The 23077-nt window shown below is 37.4% G+C and overlaps 1 protein-coding gene across 3 annotated transcripts in view; it reads right to left on the reverse strand.

Annotated features, from left to right (window-relative positions):
* APLF (aprataxin and PNKP like factor) overlaps positions 1-23077 on the reverse strand; it is a 97880-nt gene that overhangs the window by 34249 nt on the left and 40554 nt on the right. For all 3 annotated transcript variants that reach the window (XM_045827797.1, XM_045827796.1, XM_045827798.1), the window contains exons 6-7: positions 16874-17052; positions 6936-7288 (exon numbers count right to left, since the gene is read on the reverse strand). In XM_045827797.1, coding sequence (XP_045683753.1) covers positions 6936-7288; positions 16874-17052 — 532 coding nt within the window. The remainder of the gene's footprint in view (positions 1-6935; positions 7289-16873; positions 17053-23077) is intronic.

Here is a 23077-nt window from a genome sequence, read left to right on the forward strand (position 1 = left end):
AAGAGAAAGTAAAAATGTCATTATTCGCAGTTGACATTATAGTGTACATAGAAAACCCCTCAGGCTCCACCACAAAACTACTTGACCTAATAAGTGAATTCAGTAGTGGGATACAAAGTCAATACTCAGAAATCGATGGCATTTTTGTACACTAACAATGAACTATAAGAACGAGAAACTAAAAAAGAAATCTCATTTATTATACCAACAGCAAAAAAAAAAAAAAAGTGCCTAGGTATAGATTTAACCAAGGAGGTAAAGGACTTGTACTTGGAAAACTATAAAACACCAAAGAAAGAAATTGAGGGAGATACAAATAAATGGAAGCACATACCATGTTTATAGGTTGGAACAATTAACATTATTAAAATGTACATATTGTCCAAAGCAATCTATAGAGTCAATACAAATCTTATTAAAATACCAATGGTATATTTCACAGATCTAGAGCAAATACTCCAAAAATGTATATGGAACCAAAAAAGACCCTGAATAACCTCAGCAATCTTGAGAAAGAAGAAGAAAGTTGGAGGGATCATAATACCTGATATCAAACTATACTACAAGGCTACTATAATCAAAATGGTTCAGTACTGGCATAAGAACAGACACATAGATCAAAGGAACAGAACAGAGAGGCTAGAAATAAACCCATGTCTTTATGGTCAATCAATATCTGATAAAGGGTACATAAGCATACAATGGAGTAAAGACAGTCTCTTCAATATATGGGGTTGGGAGAAGTGGACTGGTACATGCAAAAAAAAAAAAAAACACAAAAAACCCTAGACCACCAACTTACACCATATACCAGAATAACTCAAGATGGATAAAAGACTTAAATATGAGTCATGATACCGTGAAAATCTTAGTGAAAATCACAGGCAGTAAAATTTCAGATATCTCACAGAGCAATATGTTTGCCAATATATATCCTAGGGCAAAAGAAATAAAGGGAAAAAAACAAACAAATGGGACTACATCAAATTAAAAGGCTTCTGTGTGACTAAAGAAACCAGCATCAAAATGGAAAGGGAACCTATTGTATGGGATAACATATTTGCCAACAATACAGCAGACAAGGGTTTAATCTCTAAACTATGTAAAGAACTCATATGACTCAACAAACAATTCACTTAAAAATAGGCAAACAACCTCAATACACACTTCTCCAAGGAGGACATACAGGGGGCCCATAGATAGACATATGAAAAGATGCTCAACATCATTAGCCATCAGAGAGATGCAAATTAAAACCACAATGAGATACCACCTCACAGCTGCCAAAATGGCTATCATTAATGAATTAACAAACATCAATGCTGGTGAAAATGAGGAGAAAAGGAAACCTTAGTGCACTGTTGGTGGGGATGCAGACTGGTGCAGCCACTATGGAAAACAGATTGGAGTTTCCTCAGAAAATTAAAAATGGAACTGCCTTTTGACCCAGGATTTCCACTGCTGGGAATATACCCAAAGAATCCTGAAACACCAATTCAAAAGAATTTACGCACCCCTATGTTCATAGCAGTGCTATTTATAACAACCAAGTGCTGGAAACAGTCTAAGTGCCCATCAGTAGATGAGTGTATAAAAAATGTGGTACACTTACACAATGGAATACTACACAGCAGAAAAAAGAAAGAATTCCTGCCTTTTGCAACAGCATGAATGGAACTGAAGACTACTATGCTAAGTGAAATGAGTCAGTCTGCTAAAAAAAAAAAATCATAGATCTCACTTATAAGAGGAATCTAATGAACAAAATAAACAAGTGAACAAAATAGAACCAGAGGCATGAAATCATGGAATAGACAGAGAGCTATAAGAGGGGGGAGGTGGGAACTGACTGAATAAAGGCGAAGGGATTAGTCAAAGAACACATATGAAGGACCCATGGACATGGACAATGGCGAGGGAACTGACTATGGATGTTGGGGGAGGGCTGCATGGAGGAAGCAATGGGGAAAAATGGGACAACTGTAATAGCATAAACAATAAAACATTAAAAATAAAAATAAAATATTTACAAATAAAGAGATGAAAGACATGTACACTGGTTTAATTTCTATTAAAGAAGACACAAATAAATATGAAGACACCCCATGGTTATGGAATAGAAGTTTTAATATTGTTAAGATGTCAACATTACCGAAAGAAATCTAGAGACATAATTCATTCCCTATCAAAATCCCAGTGGCATATTTTGAAGAAATTCATATGGAATCTCAAGGGACCCTGAAGAGCCAAAACAATCTTATAAAAGAACAAAAAAGCTGGAGATCTCACATTTGCTGACTTCAAAATTTATTATAAAACATCCTGGTTGGCGTAGCTTAGTGGATTGAGCGTGGGCTGCAAACCAAAGTGTCGCAGGTTCGATTCCCAGTCAGGGAACATGCTGAGGTTGCACGCCATGACTCCCAGCAACCGCACATTGATGTTTCTCTCTCTCTCTCTCTCTCTCTCTCTCTCTCTTTCTCCCTCCCTTCCCTTTCCAAAGATAAATAATTAAAATCTTTTAAAAAATTTATTATAAAACTACAATTATCAAAATCGTCATACTACATAAAGACAGGATTATAGACAAATGAAAGTGAACAGAGAGCCCAGAAATAAACCCTCACAAAATGGTTAAATGATTTTCAACAATGGTGTCAAGACCATTCAATGGGGGAAAATATAAGTTTTTCCACAAACGATGTTGGGAAAACTAGGCATTCGCATACAAAATAATAAAGGTGGAGCCTCTCTAACTATATACAAAATTAGCAAGGATCAAAAACCTAAACCTAAGACCTGAAATATAAAACTCTAAGAAGAAAATGGGGGAGGGGCTTTACAACACTGGATTTGGCAAAGATTTCTTGCCAAATGTAAAGACAAAAGTAAAAATAGATAAATGGGACTACAATAGAATTAAAATTTTCTGTGCATCTAAGGACAGAAATTAACAGAGTAAAAGGCAATCTTCAAAATCAGGAGAAAATATTTGCAAGCCATGTATCTAATAATGGCTAATATTTAGAATATATAAAGAAATCCTCCAACTCCATGACCAAAAAAATAAATAATTCAAGGATGGAAATAGAACTTGAAAAGACATTTCTCCAAAGGAAATATACAATGGCCAACCATCATCATGTGGGAAAACCCTCAACATCACTAATTAGTACAGAAATGCAAATTAAACACAATAACATATTATACCTCACACCAATAAGGATAGATAGCTAGTACTACAAACAAATAAACAAACAAACAGAAAATGACAAGTGTTGATAAGGGTGTGGAGAAATTGGAAACTTTGTATATGTTGTCAGAAATGTAAAATGGTACAGCTGCCATGAGAAATGGTATGGTGGCTCCCCCAAATATTAAAAATACAAATACCATATTATCCAGCAATTCTACTTCTGCATAAATATCCAAAAGAACTGAAAGCAAGACCTCAAGTGTCATTTGCACACCCATGTTCATAGCAGCATTATTCTCAATGGCCTAGAGACGGAAGAAACCCAAGTGTCCACTGACAAACGCATCAACAAAGTGTGATTTATGCATACAGTAAAATATTACAGGGCTTTAAAAAGGCAGGAAATTCTGACACATGCTACAACATGGATAAACATTAAGGGCATTATTTTAAGTAAAATAAGCCAGTCACAAAATGACAAATGCTGTGTGATTCCAATTCTATGATGTATCTAGAGTAGTCAAATTTTACTTGCTTTAACACTCAAACACTTCTGTGCTATTTTCATTCACACACACACACATTCCTCAACTGGGGACATGCTTATTGATTTTAGAGAGAGGGGAAGGGAGGGAGAGAGAGGGAAATATCGATGTGAGAGAGAAACATCAGTCAGTTGCCTCTCTCATGTGTCACAAGAGAGGGCCTAACCTATAACTGAGGCATGTGCCCTGACCGGGAATCTAACCTGCGACCCTCCAGTCCATGGGATGATGCTCCAACCAAGTCACACTGGCCAGGGTAGATTTTCATATACTTGAACTTCATATATATTTTACACAACACAAAAATTATTATTGCTTTACATAGTCAATATTCATTTATATTTATGTTCATATTTTCCATCCTGAATGTCCATGCTTCCATACAGGGATCCTCCTGCTAGGCAGACACTGAATTGCAGTTTTGTTGCCTAAGTCCCATGAGAGTGCCAAAACTCCAGCTGGCCTCTCAGCCCTCAACCTGAGTCATTAACAAAATAGGCAACTGATCCAGGGGAAGAGAGGCCTCAAAGTCCTGGCTGTCTCTGATGTTCGCAAACATGAATGTTCAGTTTTCCTAGTTGTTCTCAGTGGGAGGCTGGTCCTCAGCAAGACACCCTGCCTTTACCAGAGTAAAAACTTATTGTATACACCATGAACTCCTAGATAATTTATATGCCCCCTATATAGACAAAAGCTACAAATTTAAATAAAGGTACAAATTTCTTACATGCTAATAAGAGACACTTCAACTTCTGCTCAAATTTTAAAACCAATTTACTAGAAAACTATATGCTACCTAGCCGAAAAACTAAATGACCCCAAAAGAGTAGAAATTTCAAAAGATACTTGTTTTGGAAGCAACAGTTGCTATTTTGTTGTTACTTTGTTTCACAAAGGATTGAAATAAGATGAGACTGCTTTAGGCATGTTGAATTTGAAGTGGTCACAGTGGTGCACATGTGGATCTAAAATTCAGTACAGAAATCTGTGCTGGAGATATAGATTTGGGAGGCAAAAGCAAGATATCAAAGGATTAAAAAAGACCACCCTTAAGGTATAGTTTTCTACTAAGAGGGATAGAACATGTAAATAAATAATCAGAAATCAATAATTAGTGTTAAATACTAAATCTAATGCCAAATATTAGCAATTGTATGGGGGAAAAGCTTGCATGGAATAGAGGATGAGCAATTTGGGGAAGAATGGGCATGTCAGAAAACAAAGGGGCTGAAAGTAAGCAAGATCTTCAAGCAGGACGGGATCAAGAAAAGGGAACAGTGTGTCCCAAGGACATCAAACAGTACGGCGCATCCAGAGAATCAATGGGAGGTCATCTGGACTGCCCTGAGAAACCCAGACTTCACCTGCTAAAAGATTCTGTATAGGAAAGTAAATACTGCCAGATTTTTTCCTCTCTTCTCTTCTTTTTTTATCTTTGTTTTTATTTCCTTAGCCAGATCACTCAAGCAACAATGAAGGGTGTGAATCTGAAAGAAAGTGTAGACTTAGGAGGTTATTCACTTGTCCCAGAGAGACTATGGCATGAAATAAAGCAGTGGCACCTAGGCTGGAGAAGAGACACATTTAAATGATTATGATGTACACATATGACAAGAACTCAATATATACTATCTTCTCCCCATTGTCACAAATAATATATATTTTGTTTTCAAGATTTCAGTGGTAATATTTCTTAAGTAGTAATCATGCATATCAAAATTATCAAAACATTAAAATAATTATTCACAAGCTATGATTGATTCAAACTAGCATGTATCATCATCAAATATAAATGAATTTATTAGTATCTTGATAAAGCATTCAATCACCTTTAACAAAGACGAATGCAGGTGTTGAATATTGTTTATATTGAACTGTGTCCCGTCCACAGCCCCAAGTTCAGGTGTTGGAGTCCTAGCACCCAAGATGACTGTACTTGGAGAGAGCCTTTAAGGAGATAATTTAGATTAAATAAGGTCATAGGGCAGGGCCTTAATCCAGTATGACTGGTCCTTATAAGATAAGGAAGAGAGTCAGAAAGGTGTACGTACAGATAAAGGGCCTTGTAAGGCCACAATGGAAAGGAGATCATCTACAAGCCAGGGAGAAAGGGCTCAGGGGAAATTAAACCTGACAACACTGACATTTTGGACTTCCGGTCTCCAGAATTGTGAAATAATAAATTTCTGTTGTGTAAGCCACCTAGTGGCATTTTGTTACGGCAGCCCTAGTGAACTAATGTGAATACCAAACCTTCTAAACTTGTAGAAGGTTTATATACTTCTACACGTTTACAAATTATGTTCAACATGTGGAACTAAGGCCATTTAAAATGGACAAAATTGTGAATAAATGCATAAATTCTAACAGTTGAAATGGAAAAATATTGTTATTCAAGTGCTGAAATGGCAAGGCGTTTTAAAGAGAGAGAATATGAATGTGAAGTTAACAGAGTATGTGATACAGACATACTCTTGCATAGAAGACAACAAACTCTACTGGAATGCATGGTGAAATAGCTGGCTTCGCATGTTGGAATGGGAAAGAAATGCTTCTGAAATAAGACTGCATATTTACAAACATTGTAGTATAAACACTCTAGATGAAACTATAGCCTAAAACTGAGGGAAAGTAATTTGAATTTACAAAATGAGTTAGAAAATATGCCACAATGTAATCAAATGAAGTAAGTATAGAAGTAACCAACTGAGCCAGGAAATATATATTCAGTTGTTTTAAAATGCATCATGGTGATCCAAAAGTACAATTAGAAAAATATAGGGGAAAATGCATAAGTATAATAAGATGCCTGAACACAACCTAAAATTCTATTGATAGTTCTAACTCTAAAATTCTAATGTATATGACAGCTATTTATGAAGCCATCTTTCTAATATTTAAATAAGACACTAAAATAAGCAGGTATTTGGGTCTGAGTGATTCAATTTTCAAGTCTGGATTCCACAGTTCAGATCCTTGCATTAATCAGCATGTGAAACATTTAATACTTAAAAACCTCTAGCAGAATATGCAGGAATGCATACTGAGAAAGTACCAAGTAGACACATAAAAAAGCTCCTAAGCTTTAGTCCAATGTATTTTTTTTCTGGCTTTTAATACACGATAACATATATCTACATAGCTACATGCTGTTGAAATAATGGAATTATATATTACCCATACTTTCATTTTACCTGTAGCAGTTTGCCCCATACATGCAGGATGTCCTCTTGACCTTGTTTTCTTCAGAACCTTGTAGAACTGAATCAGTTGCCTTAGCATGCAAAATCTCGGGGTCGGCAGGACCAGAGCTGCACTCGGGATGAGATCCTTGAGACTCACTATGGCAGGATGGGCCTTGGGCACTCGAACAGCTCTCCGAGCGGCTCACTGCTTCTTCTTTCCTTAGTGTTCCTTTAGCGATGATTTTATGTTCAGGAACTTTACCAAGTTCCTCTGTTGGGGTTTTGTTTCTCTGTGCATAAGTCTTCATGTTATTCGTATCTGTGTTACTTAATGTGATCGCAGAAAGTGATTGTGGCATTTGCTATATGACAAATCAGAAAAAAATAAGTGAAATGTTTCAAAAGCAATATGTAAATTTAAGAATAAAAGCATGAAGCTACAAGATTCATGCAATACATATTTTTTAAAACTTCAAGATTTACTTTAAAGTTATTAAAAGTACCACTTTCTATGTCTCTAGTTGAATAACTTTAGAATAATACAATTATTAGAAAAAGATTTTTTGGTTGTGTCAAACCTTTATAATCATGTCCAACATTCAGTGAAAAATAACCAAAAGTGCAAATGAAATATAAGCAAATACAACATTTGCTTTCATTTGAATATAATCTTTCTCAAAAGGCCTCCTAATCTCTTAAATTTTCTGTTTAACAATGTGTCATACATTTAACATGCACTGTTCTTTTAATTTCTTGTAAGTTACCATAATACTTTATTTCTACCATCTAAATATAATCATGTTTTTTTCTATAGCTGATTGATAAATTGCTCTTCTCTCACAGAAAAAATTACATGAAGCTATGTTATGACTAACTCAGAAAGTAAACATGATTCCTTTGACATGGTCTGAATAACAGTTTCAGTTTAACTAATCAGAGGTGTCTTGAACCAAGTGAATATTCTCATTGGCACTAAGAATCGTTTCAATTTGACTTACTGCCAACACAGAGTAAACCTAGTCTGATCCTATTAAAAATGACTCTTACTCACTCATACTTCCTGTGGAATAAAAACACTACTCAGATACACCCCAGCCCTCTTGGGAACCATTTCTAGGAAGTCATGACCACAGACCAGATACACATGAATGCTCACCCCCATGTATAACTAAGAACTCATGAATACCAGCTGCTGTCTGGAAAAGGCTGGTTTTGATATTACCTAATTCCTAACAGCTATAATTTCTTGAGGGGATATTATTAACATTAGTAACATTATTACTTCTCTTAGACTAGTTACTTGTATTTTAATATTTTTCTTTTTTAAAAAGAAACACAGTATATAACTTTAATATAGTATAGTATATACTTTACTATACTATATAAAGGTACAGTATATACTATACCAAATGACTAAATACCTTATAAATGGAACCGAAGTCTTATCATGTTTCTTGTATAGTAATGAATAACTTATAGGAAAAGCAATCATTTGGATACCTCTTGGAGCTGACCCTCAGCTGGTGACATTTATACGACATCCTCTAAAACACAGATTCTTTCCTCCCAAGCTGCTCAACCACACCCCCATCTCTTTTGCTGCTGCTGTAGAACCAACTGACGCCTGCCAGAGGCTGGGACTCTTTGGGGGGAAGGGGCAGTCCTGGCCCACCTCCCCGCTTAGCAATCTCCCGCTGGGTCAATTCTCACAAGTTTTTTGTTGTTGTTTTTGCATATTCAGGTACTAATGAGGCAGGTACATCAGCAAATCCACTGGCCAAGCAGATGTCCAATTAATTGCCACTCTCTCCTTCCTGCTGGCATCTCTAAACTCCACAAGTAATTCTCTTAAGAGCGTTCCTCTTTTCTTGATTTTAGAAAAAGAGAGAAAAATACTTCTCCCCACAAACATAGCACTTCCCCAAGTCTTAAATCCTTCTCGTCTCTCAGTTCTCTTTGCGTACAGCCTGTAGGCGGCCCAGTTAACACACCTTTCAATAAGCCCACTGGGAAAGATCTGGCTCTCTCTGCTGAGGGCTCCTTTCAAACATGAAAAATGCTTAGCACTTCTGTCCCCAGCCTAGGGCCCCAGGAACAGTTTGGGGGCAATAGGAGAAGAAATCCTACTAACATCCTTCACACTTATTACAGGAAAAAAAGAAAAAAGGACACAGGTAGAGAAGTAGCTAAATAAATTAGAATGCATGAAGAGGGAAAGGAAGGAAGGAAGGAAGGACAGAAGGAAGGAAGGATCTATAACTAAATAAGGATAATATATGTAGTACTGTGATTCCATTTAACTTTTTTTAAAAAAAAAATTCCCTATAAAGCTGTGCAGGTACTTACTTGTATAAATTCAAATGAGAAGGTTTAAGATACAAATCAAGACATTCACTTTTTATTCTATGTGCTTCTGAATAGTCTTTTTTCTCAACAAGTATGTATCCTTTTGCTTTTAAAAAATGAAAAACAAACCAAAGAAAATGAAATGAAATATAAGACATGAAATGTCTGGCATCATATTTCAACTCCCTCTACTTACACGAAATAAGAAGGATTTGTTTTTTTAAAAAAAAACATTTTCAAGCCCTGGCTGGCGTAGCTCAGTGGATTGAGCGTGGACTGTGAACCAAAGTGTTGCAGGTTCAATTCCCAGTCAGGGTACATGCCTGGGTTGCAGGCCTTGACCCCCAGCAACCACACATTGATGTTTTTCTCTCTCTCTATCTCCCTCCCTTCCCTCTCTAAAAATAAATAAATAAAAAATCTTAAAAAAATTTTTCATAAGAAATATGTTTAACACACTAATTTATTCTAAAAGAGAAAAACTGTAAATTCACATATATCAATGCTGTGGGTCAGGGGGTTCTCAAATACACTATTTTAAGAGTCACCAAAGCTAGAATTCATAATGTTCTTTATAGAACTTCATGAAATATTGATATTCAGTAGACCCTTGGCATTCAAGAATTTAACAATGATGGTTTCAATTATTTATAAATCATCCCCAAAATCCATTACATGCAGTAATTTGTAAGTTTGCTGAGACATAAATTTGTACCATGCCAATTACAAAGCTCATGAGTCAGAGCAAGTGAACTGGCAAGTGAGGAACAAGAGAAACAGAAGGTACTTTGCACTTGAAGAAGTAGGGAAAAGGCAGAGAGCTCCATATTTTATAAGTACTCACATTTCTTATTTCTTAGATTAGATGAAAATGTGAAGAATGAAGTGTGGGAGGCTAGAGACTCATTATCCAGAGGCCAGATCCCCTGCACTGTAAAATATGTGCTGGAGACCTCAGGGACGGAGGAGCATGGAGCTTATTAAAGGAGACCTCGGTGCTTGAGGGGCTGGAATGTATTATTAAGGTTATTAAAATAGTCCGTTAACTTGCCCTTCCCATCCTTCTACCCTCAGAAGTTTTTATGTATTACAAAGGACAGGATAAAAACCTTCCCTGCAATGCAAATTCAGTGAGGTAATTCATTGTTGTTTCCAAGCTGCCCTTGGAAAGGGTGTCCATACTAGTAAGTTGTCCTGCATCAATTCCATTAGCACCCACATGCTAAAGACAAAACAATCCTAAACTCTAGCCCCAACTTCAGTCTTCAGCTTTAAACTCATATTTATTCAACCACTAGCTTAACATTTCTTCTCCAATATGTAATGCACCTCAAACTCAAAATGTCAAAATTGAAATCCTCTCTTTGTATTCAGAACAATAGTTGTGGCCAACATAATTTATCCATTCATTCTAACCAGAACCTCGGAAGTCTATCTTTCCTCCTCCTTTCCTTTACTTTTTTCAGATCGAAGCAACAAGTCCTGCAGTTCCGCTTCCAAAATATTTCTCTAATCCAATGCCTTAGCATCATCCTTAACATTACTGCCCTGGGTTCTTCTCTCTTTATTTCTTGACTGTGTTGATACCCTGATCTCCTCCCTCTTCCCTGCACCCCCCTTTTTTTTAAGATTTTATTTATTTTTAGAGCGAGGGGAAGGGAGGGAGAAAGAGGGAGAGACAGATCAATGTGTGGTTGCCTCTTATGTGCTCCCTACTGGGGACCTAGTCTGCAACCCAGGCATGTGCCCTGACTGGGAATCGAACCAGCGACCCTCTGCTTTGCAGCCAGCCAGGCCTTCTCAACTACCCCCACTTCCCCTGCTGTCTTTTATATTGTTTTCTTCCAATTTCTCCTCCACAGAGCTGCCAGGATTATCCCTGTGGCTGAAAACATCTCGAAGTCCTCCCTTTATCAACTATCCCCAATGCTGGCTTCACCCTCATCTCACACTGCCTCCTGACTTTGCACTAGGAATTCTAAAAACAATAGTTCCTAGCATACTATTTGTATACCCCTGCTCTTATACCTGCTGCCCCATCTTCCTGGGATGGACTCTTCTGAACCTAGGTCATGCCTATGGCTCTTCTGCTAAGATTCAGCTCACTCCTTTCTTTTAGGAACCCTGCCCTAGGAACCCTGCAGCTGGTGTAGGCAATCCTCCTCAAAGCTCCCATAAAAATCAATGTGTGAACACTTTAGTTTATGACTCAAATCATGTCTCCCACAAGACTATGAGCTCCTTATTAACTCTGCCTTATACATCTTTTAATCCCAGATTCTAGCCCACTACCTTGCATACGATAGAAAAACTGTTATACAAATGATTATTAGAATATTCTTTGAAGTAAGTCAGATTGTGAATATCAGCTTTGCTATCTCTTAACCTTTAACCTTGAACAAGCTGATTTAAACTCTCAGAATCTTAGGTCTCTTTTTTTTTTAAGATTTTTTATTTGTTTATTTTTAGAGGGGAAGGGAGGGAGATAGAGAGAGAGAGAGAGAAACATCAATGTGCAGTTGCTGGGGGTTATGGCCTGCAACCCAGGCATGTACCCTGGCTGGGAATCAAACCTGGGACACTTTGGTTCCCAGTCTGCGCTCAATCCACTGAGCTACGCCAGCCAGGGCAGAATCTTAGGTCTCTTAATTTATAAACTAGATATATAATCAACCTACTTTCCAGGATTTTCTAAAAATTACTAAAATAAGTATATCTTAGTGCTGGGTCTAGCCTAGCATGGTTGTATTTTGTTTGTTTTTCTTTGTTGTCGTTAATAATATAATTGATGACACTATGTTATTACCATTAATGAATGCTTACTGAGTGCATGAATGAGTGATAAATAAAAAGATACTTCTATGCGACTGATCAGAGCTATGCTATAAATGGTACTACTCCAAGCAACCAATCAGGAGCAAAGGGTATAAGATTCTTGGATTTGGTAAACCAATACTGCGTGAGCTGTAGGAGATACACCCTTTCTTAAGAAATAGCTGTATAAATAGGTGTTACAGTCTGCATCTCCCCTGCTGTTTCCATGAAGAAAAATGAGTTAAGACTCCACAGCAGGCATCTGTATATGGAGAAATGAGACACTTAACAGCCAGCTTATTTGCTTCAGCAATTATGGTCACAGCGGGAAGCTGCACAGACAGGACAGAGCAGGCGGGATATCTGGACGTGGCTCTCACTGCTGAAGCATCTACCTCCGTATGTGCTTTATATACTCTGAATAAAATATCTGTAAGTTTGCTTCCACATAATATGGTATAACAGAACTCTCTAGCTCTCATTTTTCCCCCTGTGAGACAGACTTTCCTTTCTGTCTATCAGATGGCTTTCATAGCTATGCCATCCCTGCCTCAAACCAAGAAAGCCCTCCCCCCCCTTCCCCAACTGTCACATCCACTGCTTCCCCTCCTCTCTGTTAAGAACATTCTCACTATCTCCTCCTCAATATTCTGTTAGTCTTCAGGTTTGTTAATTCTGTTTTCAAAATGGCACGCACATCTCTCTACTTCTTTCTGGTCCCAAAGCCACCATTCTAGTTCAGTTTTCATTCCCTGTGTCGTCCTGTGACACCTTCTTAGGCAGCTCCTGCCTCCATCTCACATACTGCTGCTACATGCTCTGAACCACATAACTCTCACTCAAAACCCTTTGCAAAGTCTCTGAAGCCATAAACACAGTCCTACTTTCTTATTTAATCTGGCTTTCAAGCACCATCCTGATTTGTTCTGTACCTTCTTTGCCTGACCGCGCCTATCCGTACCCACACACACATCCATGCGTGCATGCACAAGACACTCCCGTGTAGCCCATTCATGGACTGCACGTGTGTTCCTGCCTCTGTGCCCCACTCAGAGACCATGCTCTTCACTGACAGTGTTCCTCCCCACCAACTCAACCTGCTCACAGGCCACCCGTCCTTCAATACCTAATCAAATACCTCCCTCAAAAGAGGTTGAAGAAGTGTCTTTCCCCTCCCCTGCTTATGGTGTACCCCACTGTTCCTAAGCACTTCAAGCCTCCTCCTTGGTTAGGTTGATCTTGACCAACCTAAGAACCTGTTCTTTGCCTCCTCTCTGAATTTACCCAAATCGAACTGTACTATCAAAAAAAAATACTGTAATGTACACCATTTTTCTTTCCTAGACCTCTTTCCTTCATTCATTTGAAAATGAATGGATGACTCAAAAAGAGGTAATAATAGTAACTCATCTTTCTGACCACTACAAATGGTTGAAGTGGAGATTCCATAATCCAAGTCCCTGGAATTTAACACTGAAGGAACCACAGAGAGACTCTCATTTTCTCTCTTAATTTAAAAATCCGGGTGACATGAGCCCAAAGCTACCTGTGACATGGTGTTGTGCACCATGTGGGAAAAGCCTGCCAATAGCAGTAAAGAATGACTCAAGAGGCAAAAATGGGAAAACCATAGACCAACCTGGTTTTGACCAAGTCCCTGACCAGCCCCTATGATCTATATAGTTCCTGCTGTTTTCCTTCCATTCTGGGAACTGAATTATTCCTATATCTTTGTGTGGTAGATGGTCATCAAAGATGGCAGCCAACAGATCCCACCCATTCCTTTATACACAAATCACTCCATCGGTCAAGTGGAGTCTAATCCCTTCCCCCTGAATCTAGGCTGATAAGGTAACTTGCTCTGACCAAAAGAGTCCAGCAGAATGATAATGTACCAGTTCTAGTCCTAGGTCTTAAGAGACCTGAAAGCTTCTACTTTCACTCCCAGGTGTCAGGGAAAGATCCTTAGTTTAGACTACTCAGTGGTTAAGTGGAGGGAGAGAGGCCCAGCCACTCCATCAGCCCTTGCTGGGGCACCAGCATGTGAGGAAAGCCACCATGGGTGCTCCAGCCTCAGCTGAGCTCCCAGATGAGTACAGCCAAGCTGACACTGAAAGTGTCATAAAGAATTGCCTAGCTGAGCCCAGCCAACCCACAGAATTATAAGAAATAATAAATCATTGTCATGTTAAGCAACTAAGTGCTGGGGTAGCTTGTTCCCAGCAATAGACAGTCAATACACTTTATAATACTCTTTTGCTGAAGTTGATTTAGTCAGGCTTCCTACGGTCATTTACAACCCAGTCGCAATTAGACTCTGCACAGGACACACCATTCTTTCCATTAAAGTTTGTAAGTTCAAGCATCTCATTTTCACTCCCAAATGAGATAACTTCATAACTGGTAAGAGTTGCAGGAAGACATAAGATACGTAATGAAAAATGGACTATTTCAGAGCAATTATCTGCACTATCAGAAGTTACTAGAGTCACAAAACTCTTGTAGACAGCCTAATATGTATGGCAGAAAAATCCATTGTATTGAAAATGAAAAGACCCATGTTTGAGGCCCAAGGTCTCTCTAGCTATGTGTTTTTGGGCCTCAGTTTCCTCCAAGGTGTTGAATGATGGTACATCAGTAGCTCTCAACCTTGATGTACATTAAAATTGAAAAAGTTTATTTAAAATAATACTACTGCATAGGCTGCACAGATCAAATGAATCAGAATCTCAGGAGTAGGGCCCAGTAGGGAGAAGGTAATTTCTGCCCCTTCTCTCTACCTCTTTTCTCACTCATTCCCAGGAGAATGTGATTGATCCTTTCTAACTAAATCGATCTGCAGGCCTGGTCAAATTGTTCTCAGTTACTTGTATTGGGCGATCTCATGCCACTAATCTATAAATAGGGAGCTCTGGCCTCCTGTTTTCACTCTTTTTTAACTTTCCCTTTTACCTGCTCCCACCCTGCAGACGTCCGTTTGGGACCAGCTGCGAGCCTGTGTTAAGACTGAACCTGGGTGGGGTTGGAGGGTGAGTTTGGAAAGGTCTCCTTGGGTCTCGGTCTAAGACATCTTCTCTGGCCCAGCTTTACCAGACAGCCCTGCAGAAAGGGTCATGAAAAGGTTATGAAACATTGAGCCCGGTGTCTCCTGTTTCCTCAGAAACCCTACGACAAGAAAAAGCAATTAGCCAAGCAGAGCTCAGGCATTCCTGGGACCTGGCTGAATGCTCCCTCAAGGTCATCAAAATCTCATAAATATCTCAAATATTTTGGATCTGTTTCTGCTTCCCTCTACAATCTATCAATTAAGAAGGTGTTTCTGAAAATTTTATTTGTGATCATCAGACTGATAGTTTGAAATAAACATAGTAAAACCTGTATACTATAGATTTTATTCTGAAAAAAAATTCTCTCTTTCTGGAAAATAAAGGCAATTATATTAATATGTTCAGATAGTAGAACATGTTATTAGGACTCAAGGTAAACAAGTTTTACCTTAATAAGATTTTATGGCCAATGTACTGAGTCAGAAAACATTTTGTTTCCATTTATTAAACTTTGAAAGCAAGCAAGAGGGTGAGCCTATAGTTTTCAGACCCCACTTTTCCAGCTGGAAGAAAGGACCCAGAGAGAAGCTGGAACTGATCTGATGGGAGACAAAGCAGGAGTGAGCACTATAAAAGGCCTTACAATTATTGCTACTGGAATGCTACTGGCCTTTCACTGGTTCCAGTGCACACTATCCTAAAACCAATCCTACTCCTCTGGCTCTCGTTGAGACTACAAAGGTAAGGACTCACAGAGCTCACATACAGGTCTACAGGATAATGAAAACTGTCATTTAAAGCCACCTCTCCACCAAGGAAAAGAATACCTGACCTTTTGGCTCTGGGCCTGTCTTTCTTTTTTTCCCCTCTCTCTTGCTCTCTTTTTACATGCATCTAATTAGGTCCCATTTTCTTTAGGTACCCAGTGTTAAAGAATGAGTAAGTCATCCAAACATTTAGTGAGTTAACAAAGACTGAAAGAGAAGGTTTATAAACACTGTAAGTTAGCTCAGAGGCAATCCTGCAACAGGCTATTAAGAAGTAGCCCATTAGTTGTTCTTCGCTGCACACTCATTGAATAAAAGATGGTTACTTGTCATTTGAGAATGGCAAATAAAATAGAAGGAATCAGGTTTTCAGAATGGGGGTACCAATTATAACCACAGTAGTGTCAATTTAGAAAATTTCTAAATTAAATAGCTTTGTTTTATACAATCCAAATAGTATATTAAAGGTTTGTGTCAGTAAGCCAACAAAACATGGGCTAGTGTTTTTTTTATCAGTTTTGAAATTAGTAAGTATAAGTCTTACAACTTTTTTTTATTGTTGTTCAGTTACAGTTGTCCCGCCTTTTTCCCCATTGCTCTCCCCAACCCTGCCCTCCCCACTCCCACAGTCAATGTCCCACCCATTGTCCATGCCCATGAGTCCTCTATTCATGTCGTTTGCTTGCCACTTCCCCTTTTTTCCCCCATATCCCCTTTCTCCCTCCCCTCTGGTCACTGTCCATTTGTCCTTTATTTAGAAGTCTCTGGTTCTACTTTGCTCATTTGTTTGTTTTGTTGATTAGGTTCTACTAATAGGTGAGATCATATAGTATTTGTTTTCATAAGCTTCATAAACTCACTAATAAGAAGCAATTTTGTTTTTTCCTTGCTGTATACAACATATAATTAATTCCTATCTAGAACACTTGATGAAGAAAACAATCAGATAATGAATTTTTTTTTAAAAAATCACCTTGGATGAAATAATAGACTCTTCCTGATCAGCGTTTTTGTACTTTTTTCCTGTGTCTTGCTCTGCAGACATACTTTCTGAGCTTCCTGGTGAAATTAATCGCTTTCTTCCTTGTTGTGTTATGTTTACTTGGGTTTTATCTTTGCAGACTCCTCTTCCACTTTCCTGGATTGCATTATCTTAAACACACATAGGCACACATTCAAAGAAGAAGGAGAAAAATATTATCTCCTGTAGCTATCTTCAAATGTCAATAATATATACCCCCCCCCCATAAAAAGAAAGAAAAAGGACAAAGGAGTTAGTAAAATTAATGTTCTGGTTATGCTAATATCAACTTTAAAACAGTTATTTGCAAATCACAAAAAGTATTAAGCAGAACAATAGCCAAGAGCTCCAGCCATGGAGTCAGCAAAGTTAAGATGCTAACATGGGCAGGCTCTGCCCTCTAACTGTTTCACCTCACCTCTCTGAACATGGGTTTCATCATCTGGAAAAGGGAAGTTATGATAATAACTCGTAGAATAGATGAGGTAAGATATATAAACTATCTGGGAGAGTACCTGATCTATGTTAGCTATCATGTATTTTTATTTTAGCATTGAATTTCTCTAACAGAAAATCTGACATATAGCTTATACAATGCATTTTATGTATAGTATTTATTAAGCCCCCTAACAAGCCACAGTGAGGAACTCAACTTAAGTTAGTTTATAGATTAAGAACTCAACATAACCTAACAGGGAGAGTGACCTCTACAATCTTCACTGATGAAGACAATAAAGTCTTCATAACAATGGACTGTATATCCCATGTCATACATCCCAAGGTTCAACAACCATAGTAAGAACACTTAAGTCAACATAATATTTTGTTAACAAATTCATGAACTATCTAATCAGAACACAAGAAAGATCTACTTATTTTAAGAGGAAAGTTCATGGTTATTGTCTATCTCTCCTACACTCGAGTAATAGCTTCCTAAGGACAGAGACTTCACTGTTCTGGTCCCAACTTGTGTCTCCAGTACCTAGAACTGTGCTTACCGCAACACTGGTGCTCAATAAATACGTTTAACTACAATGACTTGTGAACATGAACAGAATTTGTCCAAAGATTCCCTTGAGAGCCTGGATGTAGGTATGCAAGGCAATCCACAGTCACTATTCTCATGCTGGAATGTAAGGGTGAGCAAACTTTTTCTGTAAAATCCTCAGTGGCCCATCTAGTATCTGTCACAACTACTTAACTCTGTCTTTGTAGTGTGAGAGCAGCCACACAGAAAACATACATGGATGGGCTTGGCTGTATTCCAATAAAATTTGATTTATAGAAACAGGCAGTGGGCAGGATTTGGTTCATGGGCTTTGGTTTGCTTAGAGCTGTTCTAAAGTATATTCAATAACCTGAAAAAATACTCCATTAAACTCACAGAAAAACACTAATACAATATGTACTACTCACATTATTAAATAGAAAAATCAGTAGTACATAAAAATAATGCATTTATTAAAGAAAATATATGAACAAACTATCTAAAGACTAAATTTTACCTAAATTATTTAAATATTTCTTGGAATTGAAATTAAGAAGCATTCCATATCATTTTGGACACTGTCAGAAATAGGACTGAGGACTTCTAGCCAATATGGAGGAGTAGGCAGAAATGCTTCACTTCCTGGCACAACCAAAAGAAGGATAACAACCAATTTAAAAACAAAGAACAACCAGAACTGCCAGAAAAACATTTGCATTGAAGTCCAACAACCAAGGAGTTAAAGAAGCATTCATCTGCACAGTGCCCCAAGACACAGAAATACGGCCCAAATGAAAAAACAGATCAAAACTCCAGAAAAAGAGCTAAGCAATAAGGAAATAGACAACCTGTCTGATGCAGAGCTCACAACACTGGTAATCAGGATGCTCACAGAACTGATTGAGCTCAGTCCCAAAATGAAGAAAGAAATGAAGGCTACACAAAAGTGAAATAAAGGAAAATGTACAGGAAATCAACAGTGAAGGGAACAAAATCAGGACTCAAATCAATGATTTAGAACAAAAGGAAGAAATAAGCCTCCAACCAGAACAGAATAAAGAAACAAGAATGCAAAAAAGTGAGGAGAGGTTTAGGAACCTCTGGGATAACTTTAAATGTTCCAACATCTGAATCATGGGAGTGCTGGAAAGAGAAGAGCAAGAAATTGAAAACTTATCTGAACAAATAATGAAGTAAAACTTCCTCAATCTGGTAAAGGAAATAGACTTCCAGGAAGTCCAGAGAATCCCAAAGAAGTTGGACCCAAGAAGGAACACACCAAGACATATAATTAAGTTATGCAAGATTAAAGATAAGGAGACAATCTTAAAAGCAGCAAGAGAAAAGGAGACAGTTACCTACAAAGGAGTGCCCATAAGGCTATCCGTTGATTTTTCAAAAGAAACCTTGAAGGCAAGAATGGGCTAAAAAGAAGTATTCAAAGTCATACAAGGCAAGGACCTGCACCCAAGATTACTCTATCCAGCAAAGCTGTCATTTAGAATGGAAGGGCAGATAAAGTGCTTCTCAGATAAAGTCAAGTTAAAGGAGTTCATCATCACCAAGGCTTTATTATACAAAATGTTAAAAAGACTTACCTAAGAAATAGAAGATCAAAAACTATGAACAGTAAAACGACAACAAACTCACAACTATCAACTGAACCTAAAAGAAAAAAACAAAAATAAACTAAGCAAACAACTAGAACAGGAACAGAATCACAGAAATGGAGATCCCATGGAGGGTTATCAGTGGGGAGGAGGAAGAGGAAAATGGAGGGGGGGGAAGTACAGTGAATAAGAAGCATAATGGGTAGGCACAAAATAGACAGGGGGAGGTTAAGAATCGTAAAGGAAATGGAGAAGTCAAAGAACTTATATGTACAACCCATGGACATGAACTTTGTGGGGGAAGAATGCTGGAGGGTAGAGGGGCAGTGCAGGGAGGAGGGGGAGAAAGAGGAGAAAAAACTGGGACAACTGTAGTAGCATAATCAATAAAATACACTTAAAAAAGAAATAGGGTTAAATAGGACTGTAGATCTTGATGAAACAAATGACCAAATGCTATAACAGTTATGAATTAGTCAAACCAAGGGAAATAGCAAACTCTGGTATTACTCACTATGATAAAAACTAAAAAGTGTAAATTAAATAGGACTGAGTTTCTGCCCAAATGGCAGTGTGCCACATTCCAAGTGTCATTATGCACATACAATTCTCAAATTAAAAATATCTGTATTTAAAATATTCAATTCTTTAAAATTCCAAGTTGTCTACTAAAAGTACTCTTTCTAGGGACCAGAACTAGCCTCTTTTGTATTAGAAAAAGCCATTTTGGTAGTGTTGTTAAAATGCTTTTTACAAAGAGTATATAAAAAGGTAAGTTAATTGACTCACAATAATCTTTGTATCTGGATATTTAAATTTTTTCTAAACTCAGGAAAAGTACAATTAAATGATAGAAATATAAAAGAAATGAACTATTCAAACAAATCAGTTTATTTTCTGTAGTTTTAACTATTACTAACTGTATTTACTTATGTAAGAAGTTATAGTGATACTATGTGAATGATAGCTCAACTATATGCACATATAGGTCATTAAAATTATGTCCTTCAATTTTAACTCCAAAGGAACCACTCCTAACAGTTACATTAACAATTTGATGTGTATCCTTCTCAACTTTTTCCTAGTTTAATGAAATATATATACAAATATATATTTATAAATACAGATAGGGCTAAAAGTATAAATGCTACTATTTCTGTGGGCTAAATACCTAGAATTGTATTTTTGGATCAAAGTATGTTGTGTACTTAAAAATTTAAGAGATGATGGCAAATAAACTTTAAAAGCTATAACAACTTATGTTTCCACCGACTATGTTCAGTAATACCCATTTCTGTCAGCACTGGTTTTATCAACTGCTTAGATTTTGATGAGTTTAGTGAACAAAAAATGGTACCTGGTTGTTTCATTTTACATTTTCCTATCTTATAGAAATTATATATTTATTGACTATTTTTACTTATTCTTTTTTAAAATTATATTTTACTGATTATGGTATTATAGTTGTCCTGATTTTTACCCCTTTGCTCCCCTCCATCCAGCAGTCCCCTACTCCTTTATGTAGTTCCCCCCACCACTGTTCATGTCCATGGGTCACGCATATAAGTTCTTCTGCTTCTCCATTTCCTATACTGTACTTCACACCCCCATGGCTATTCTGTTACTAACCATTTGTACTTCTTAATCCTATCACCTCTTCACCCATTCCCCAAAACCCTGCCACCCATCTGGCAACTATCAAAATGCTTTCTGTATCCATGATTCTGTCTCTGTTCTTCTAGTTTGCTTAGTTTTTTTTTTTAGATTGGTGATAGATTTGTATTTATTTCCATTTTATTGTTCATAGTGTTGATCTTTTTTTTTTTTTTCATAAAGAAGCCCCTTTAACATTTCATATCCTAATGGTTTGGTGATGATGAACTCCTTTAGATTTTTTTCTTGTCTGGGAAGCTCTTTATCTGTCCTTTTATTCTAAATGATAGCTTTGCTGGATAGAGCAATCTTGGCTATAGGTCCCTGCTATTCATCACTTTGAATACTTCTTGCCAATCCCTTCTATCATGCAAAGTTTCTTTTGAGAAATCAGCTGACAGTCTCATGGAAACTCTGCTGTAGGTAACTAACTGCTTTTCTCTTGCTGCTTTTAAGATTCTCTCTTTATCTTTAACATTTGGCATTTTAATTATGATGTGTCTTGGAGTGGGCCTCTTTGCATCCTTCTTGTTTGGGACTCTCTGCACTTTCTGGACTTACATGTCTATTTCCTTCACCAAATCAGGTAAGTTTTCTTCCATTATTTTTTCAAATAGATTTCCAATTTCTTGCTCTTTCTCTTTTCCTTCTGGCACTCCTATGATGACAGAATCATGGATTCATAGAGAGTTTTGATGGTTGCCAGATGGGAGGCAGGATGTGGGAGAATGGGTAAAGAGATGAAGGGATTAAGAAGTACAAATAGGTAGTTACAGAATAGCCATGGGGATGTAACGTACAGTATAGGAAATGGAGTAGCAGAAAAACTTATATATGCATGACCCATGGACATAAACAATGGTGGGGGACTGCCTGAGGAAGTGGGGGTGCTGGGTGGAGGGGAGCAAAGGGGTAAAAATCAGGACAACTGTAATAGCATAATCAATACAGTATAATGAAAAATAAGAAAATAAAATTTATAGTTTCTAGCTCATACAATAAGAAAATTTTAGAAGCAGTATAAATCAAAAGAGCCAAAAGTATCATAACTCTGTAGATATGATTGTACAGCTAGAGAATCAAAGAGACTAAAAACTATTTGAATTAATTAGATCATTTAGCACCATTACTGGAAACAAAGTAAATAGGTAAAGCTAAAAGAATTCATCATCACTAAGACATTATCATATGAAATGTTAAGGGGACTTCTTTAAGAAGAACAAGATCAAAACTATGAATATTAAAATGGCAATAAATTCACAGCTCTCAGCAACCAAATTAAAATAACAAACTAAGCAAACAAGCAGAACAGAAACAGAATCATAACTACGGAGATCATCTGGAAGGTTACCAGTTGGGAAGGGCAAGGGGGAGAGCAGGGGGAAAGGTGCCAGGATTAAGAAACACAAATTGGTAGGTACAGAATAGATGGGGTTGTTTAGAACAGTATAGGAAGGTGGGTTTGGATGGGGTGGGGGGGAGTGGTGGGGAGAAAATGCAGACAACTGTAATTAAACAATAATAAAGTAATTCATGGAAGAAAAAAAAAGAACAGTATAGGAAATGGAGAAGCCAAAGAACTTATATGCATGACCCACGAACATGAACTAAGGTGGGGGATTGCCAAGGATGGGGGGTACCTGATGAGGGGGGGCAAAGGGGAAAAATTGGGACAACAGTAAGAGCATAAACAAGGATAACTAGCACTTTAAGTAACTTTCAAACTACAGTCAAATTACGTAAATAAAGTCAGTTCAATATTTATAATTTGCATTGACTTGAAAATATTCAGAGCACTCAATTAAATGCAAACCAAATGGTTTGGGGACTACCTAATGCTTCAACCTTTATGAGCATGTGCTCCTTTTCATGACTCTGTTGAAAAGTTAGATGATGGGAAAATAA

This window comes from Phyllostomus hastatus, unplaced genomic scaffold (assembly GCF_019186645.2).
Source record: "Phyllostomus hastatus isolate PE091 unplaced genomic scaffold, TTU_PhHast_1.1 phas_scaffold_78, whole genome shotgun sequence".
Taxonomy (NCBI): Eukaryota; Metazoa; Chordata; class Mammalia; order Chiroptera; family Phyllostomidae; genus Phyllostomus; species Phyllostomus hastatus.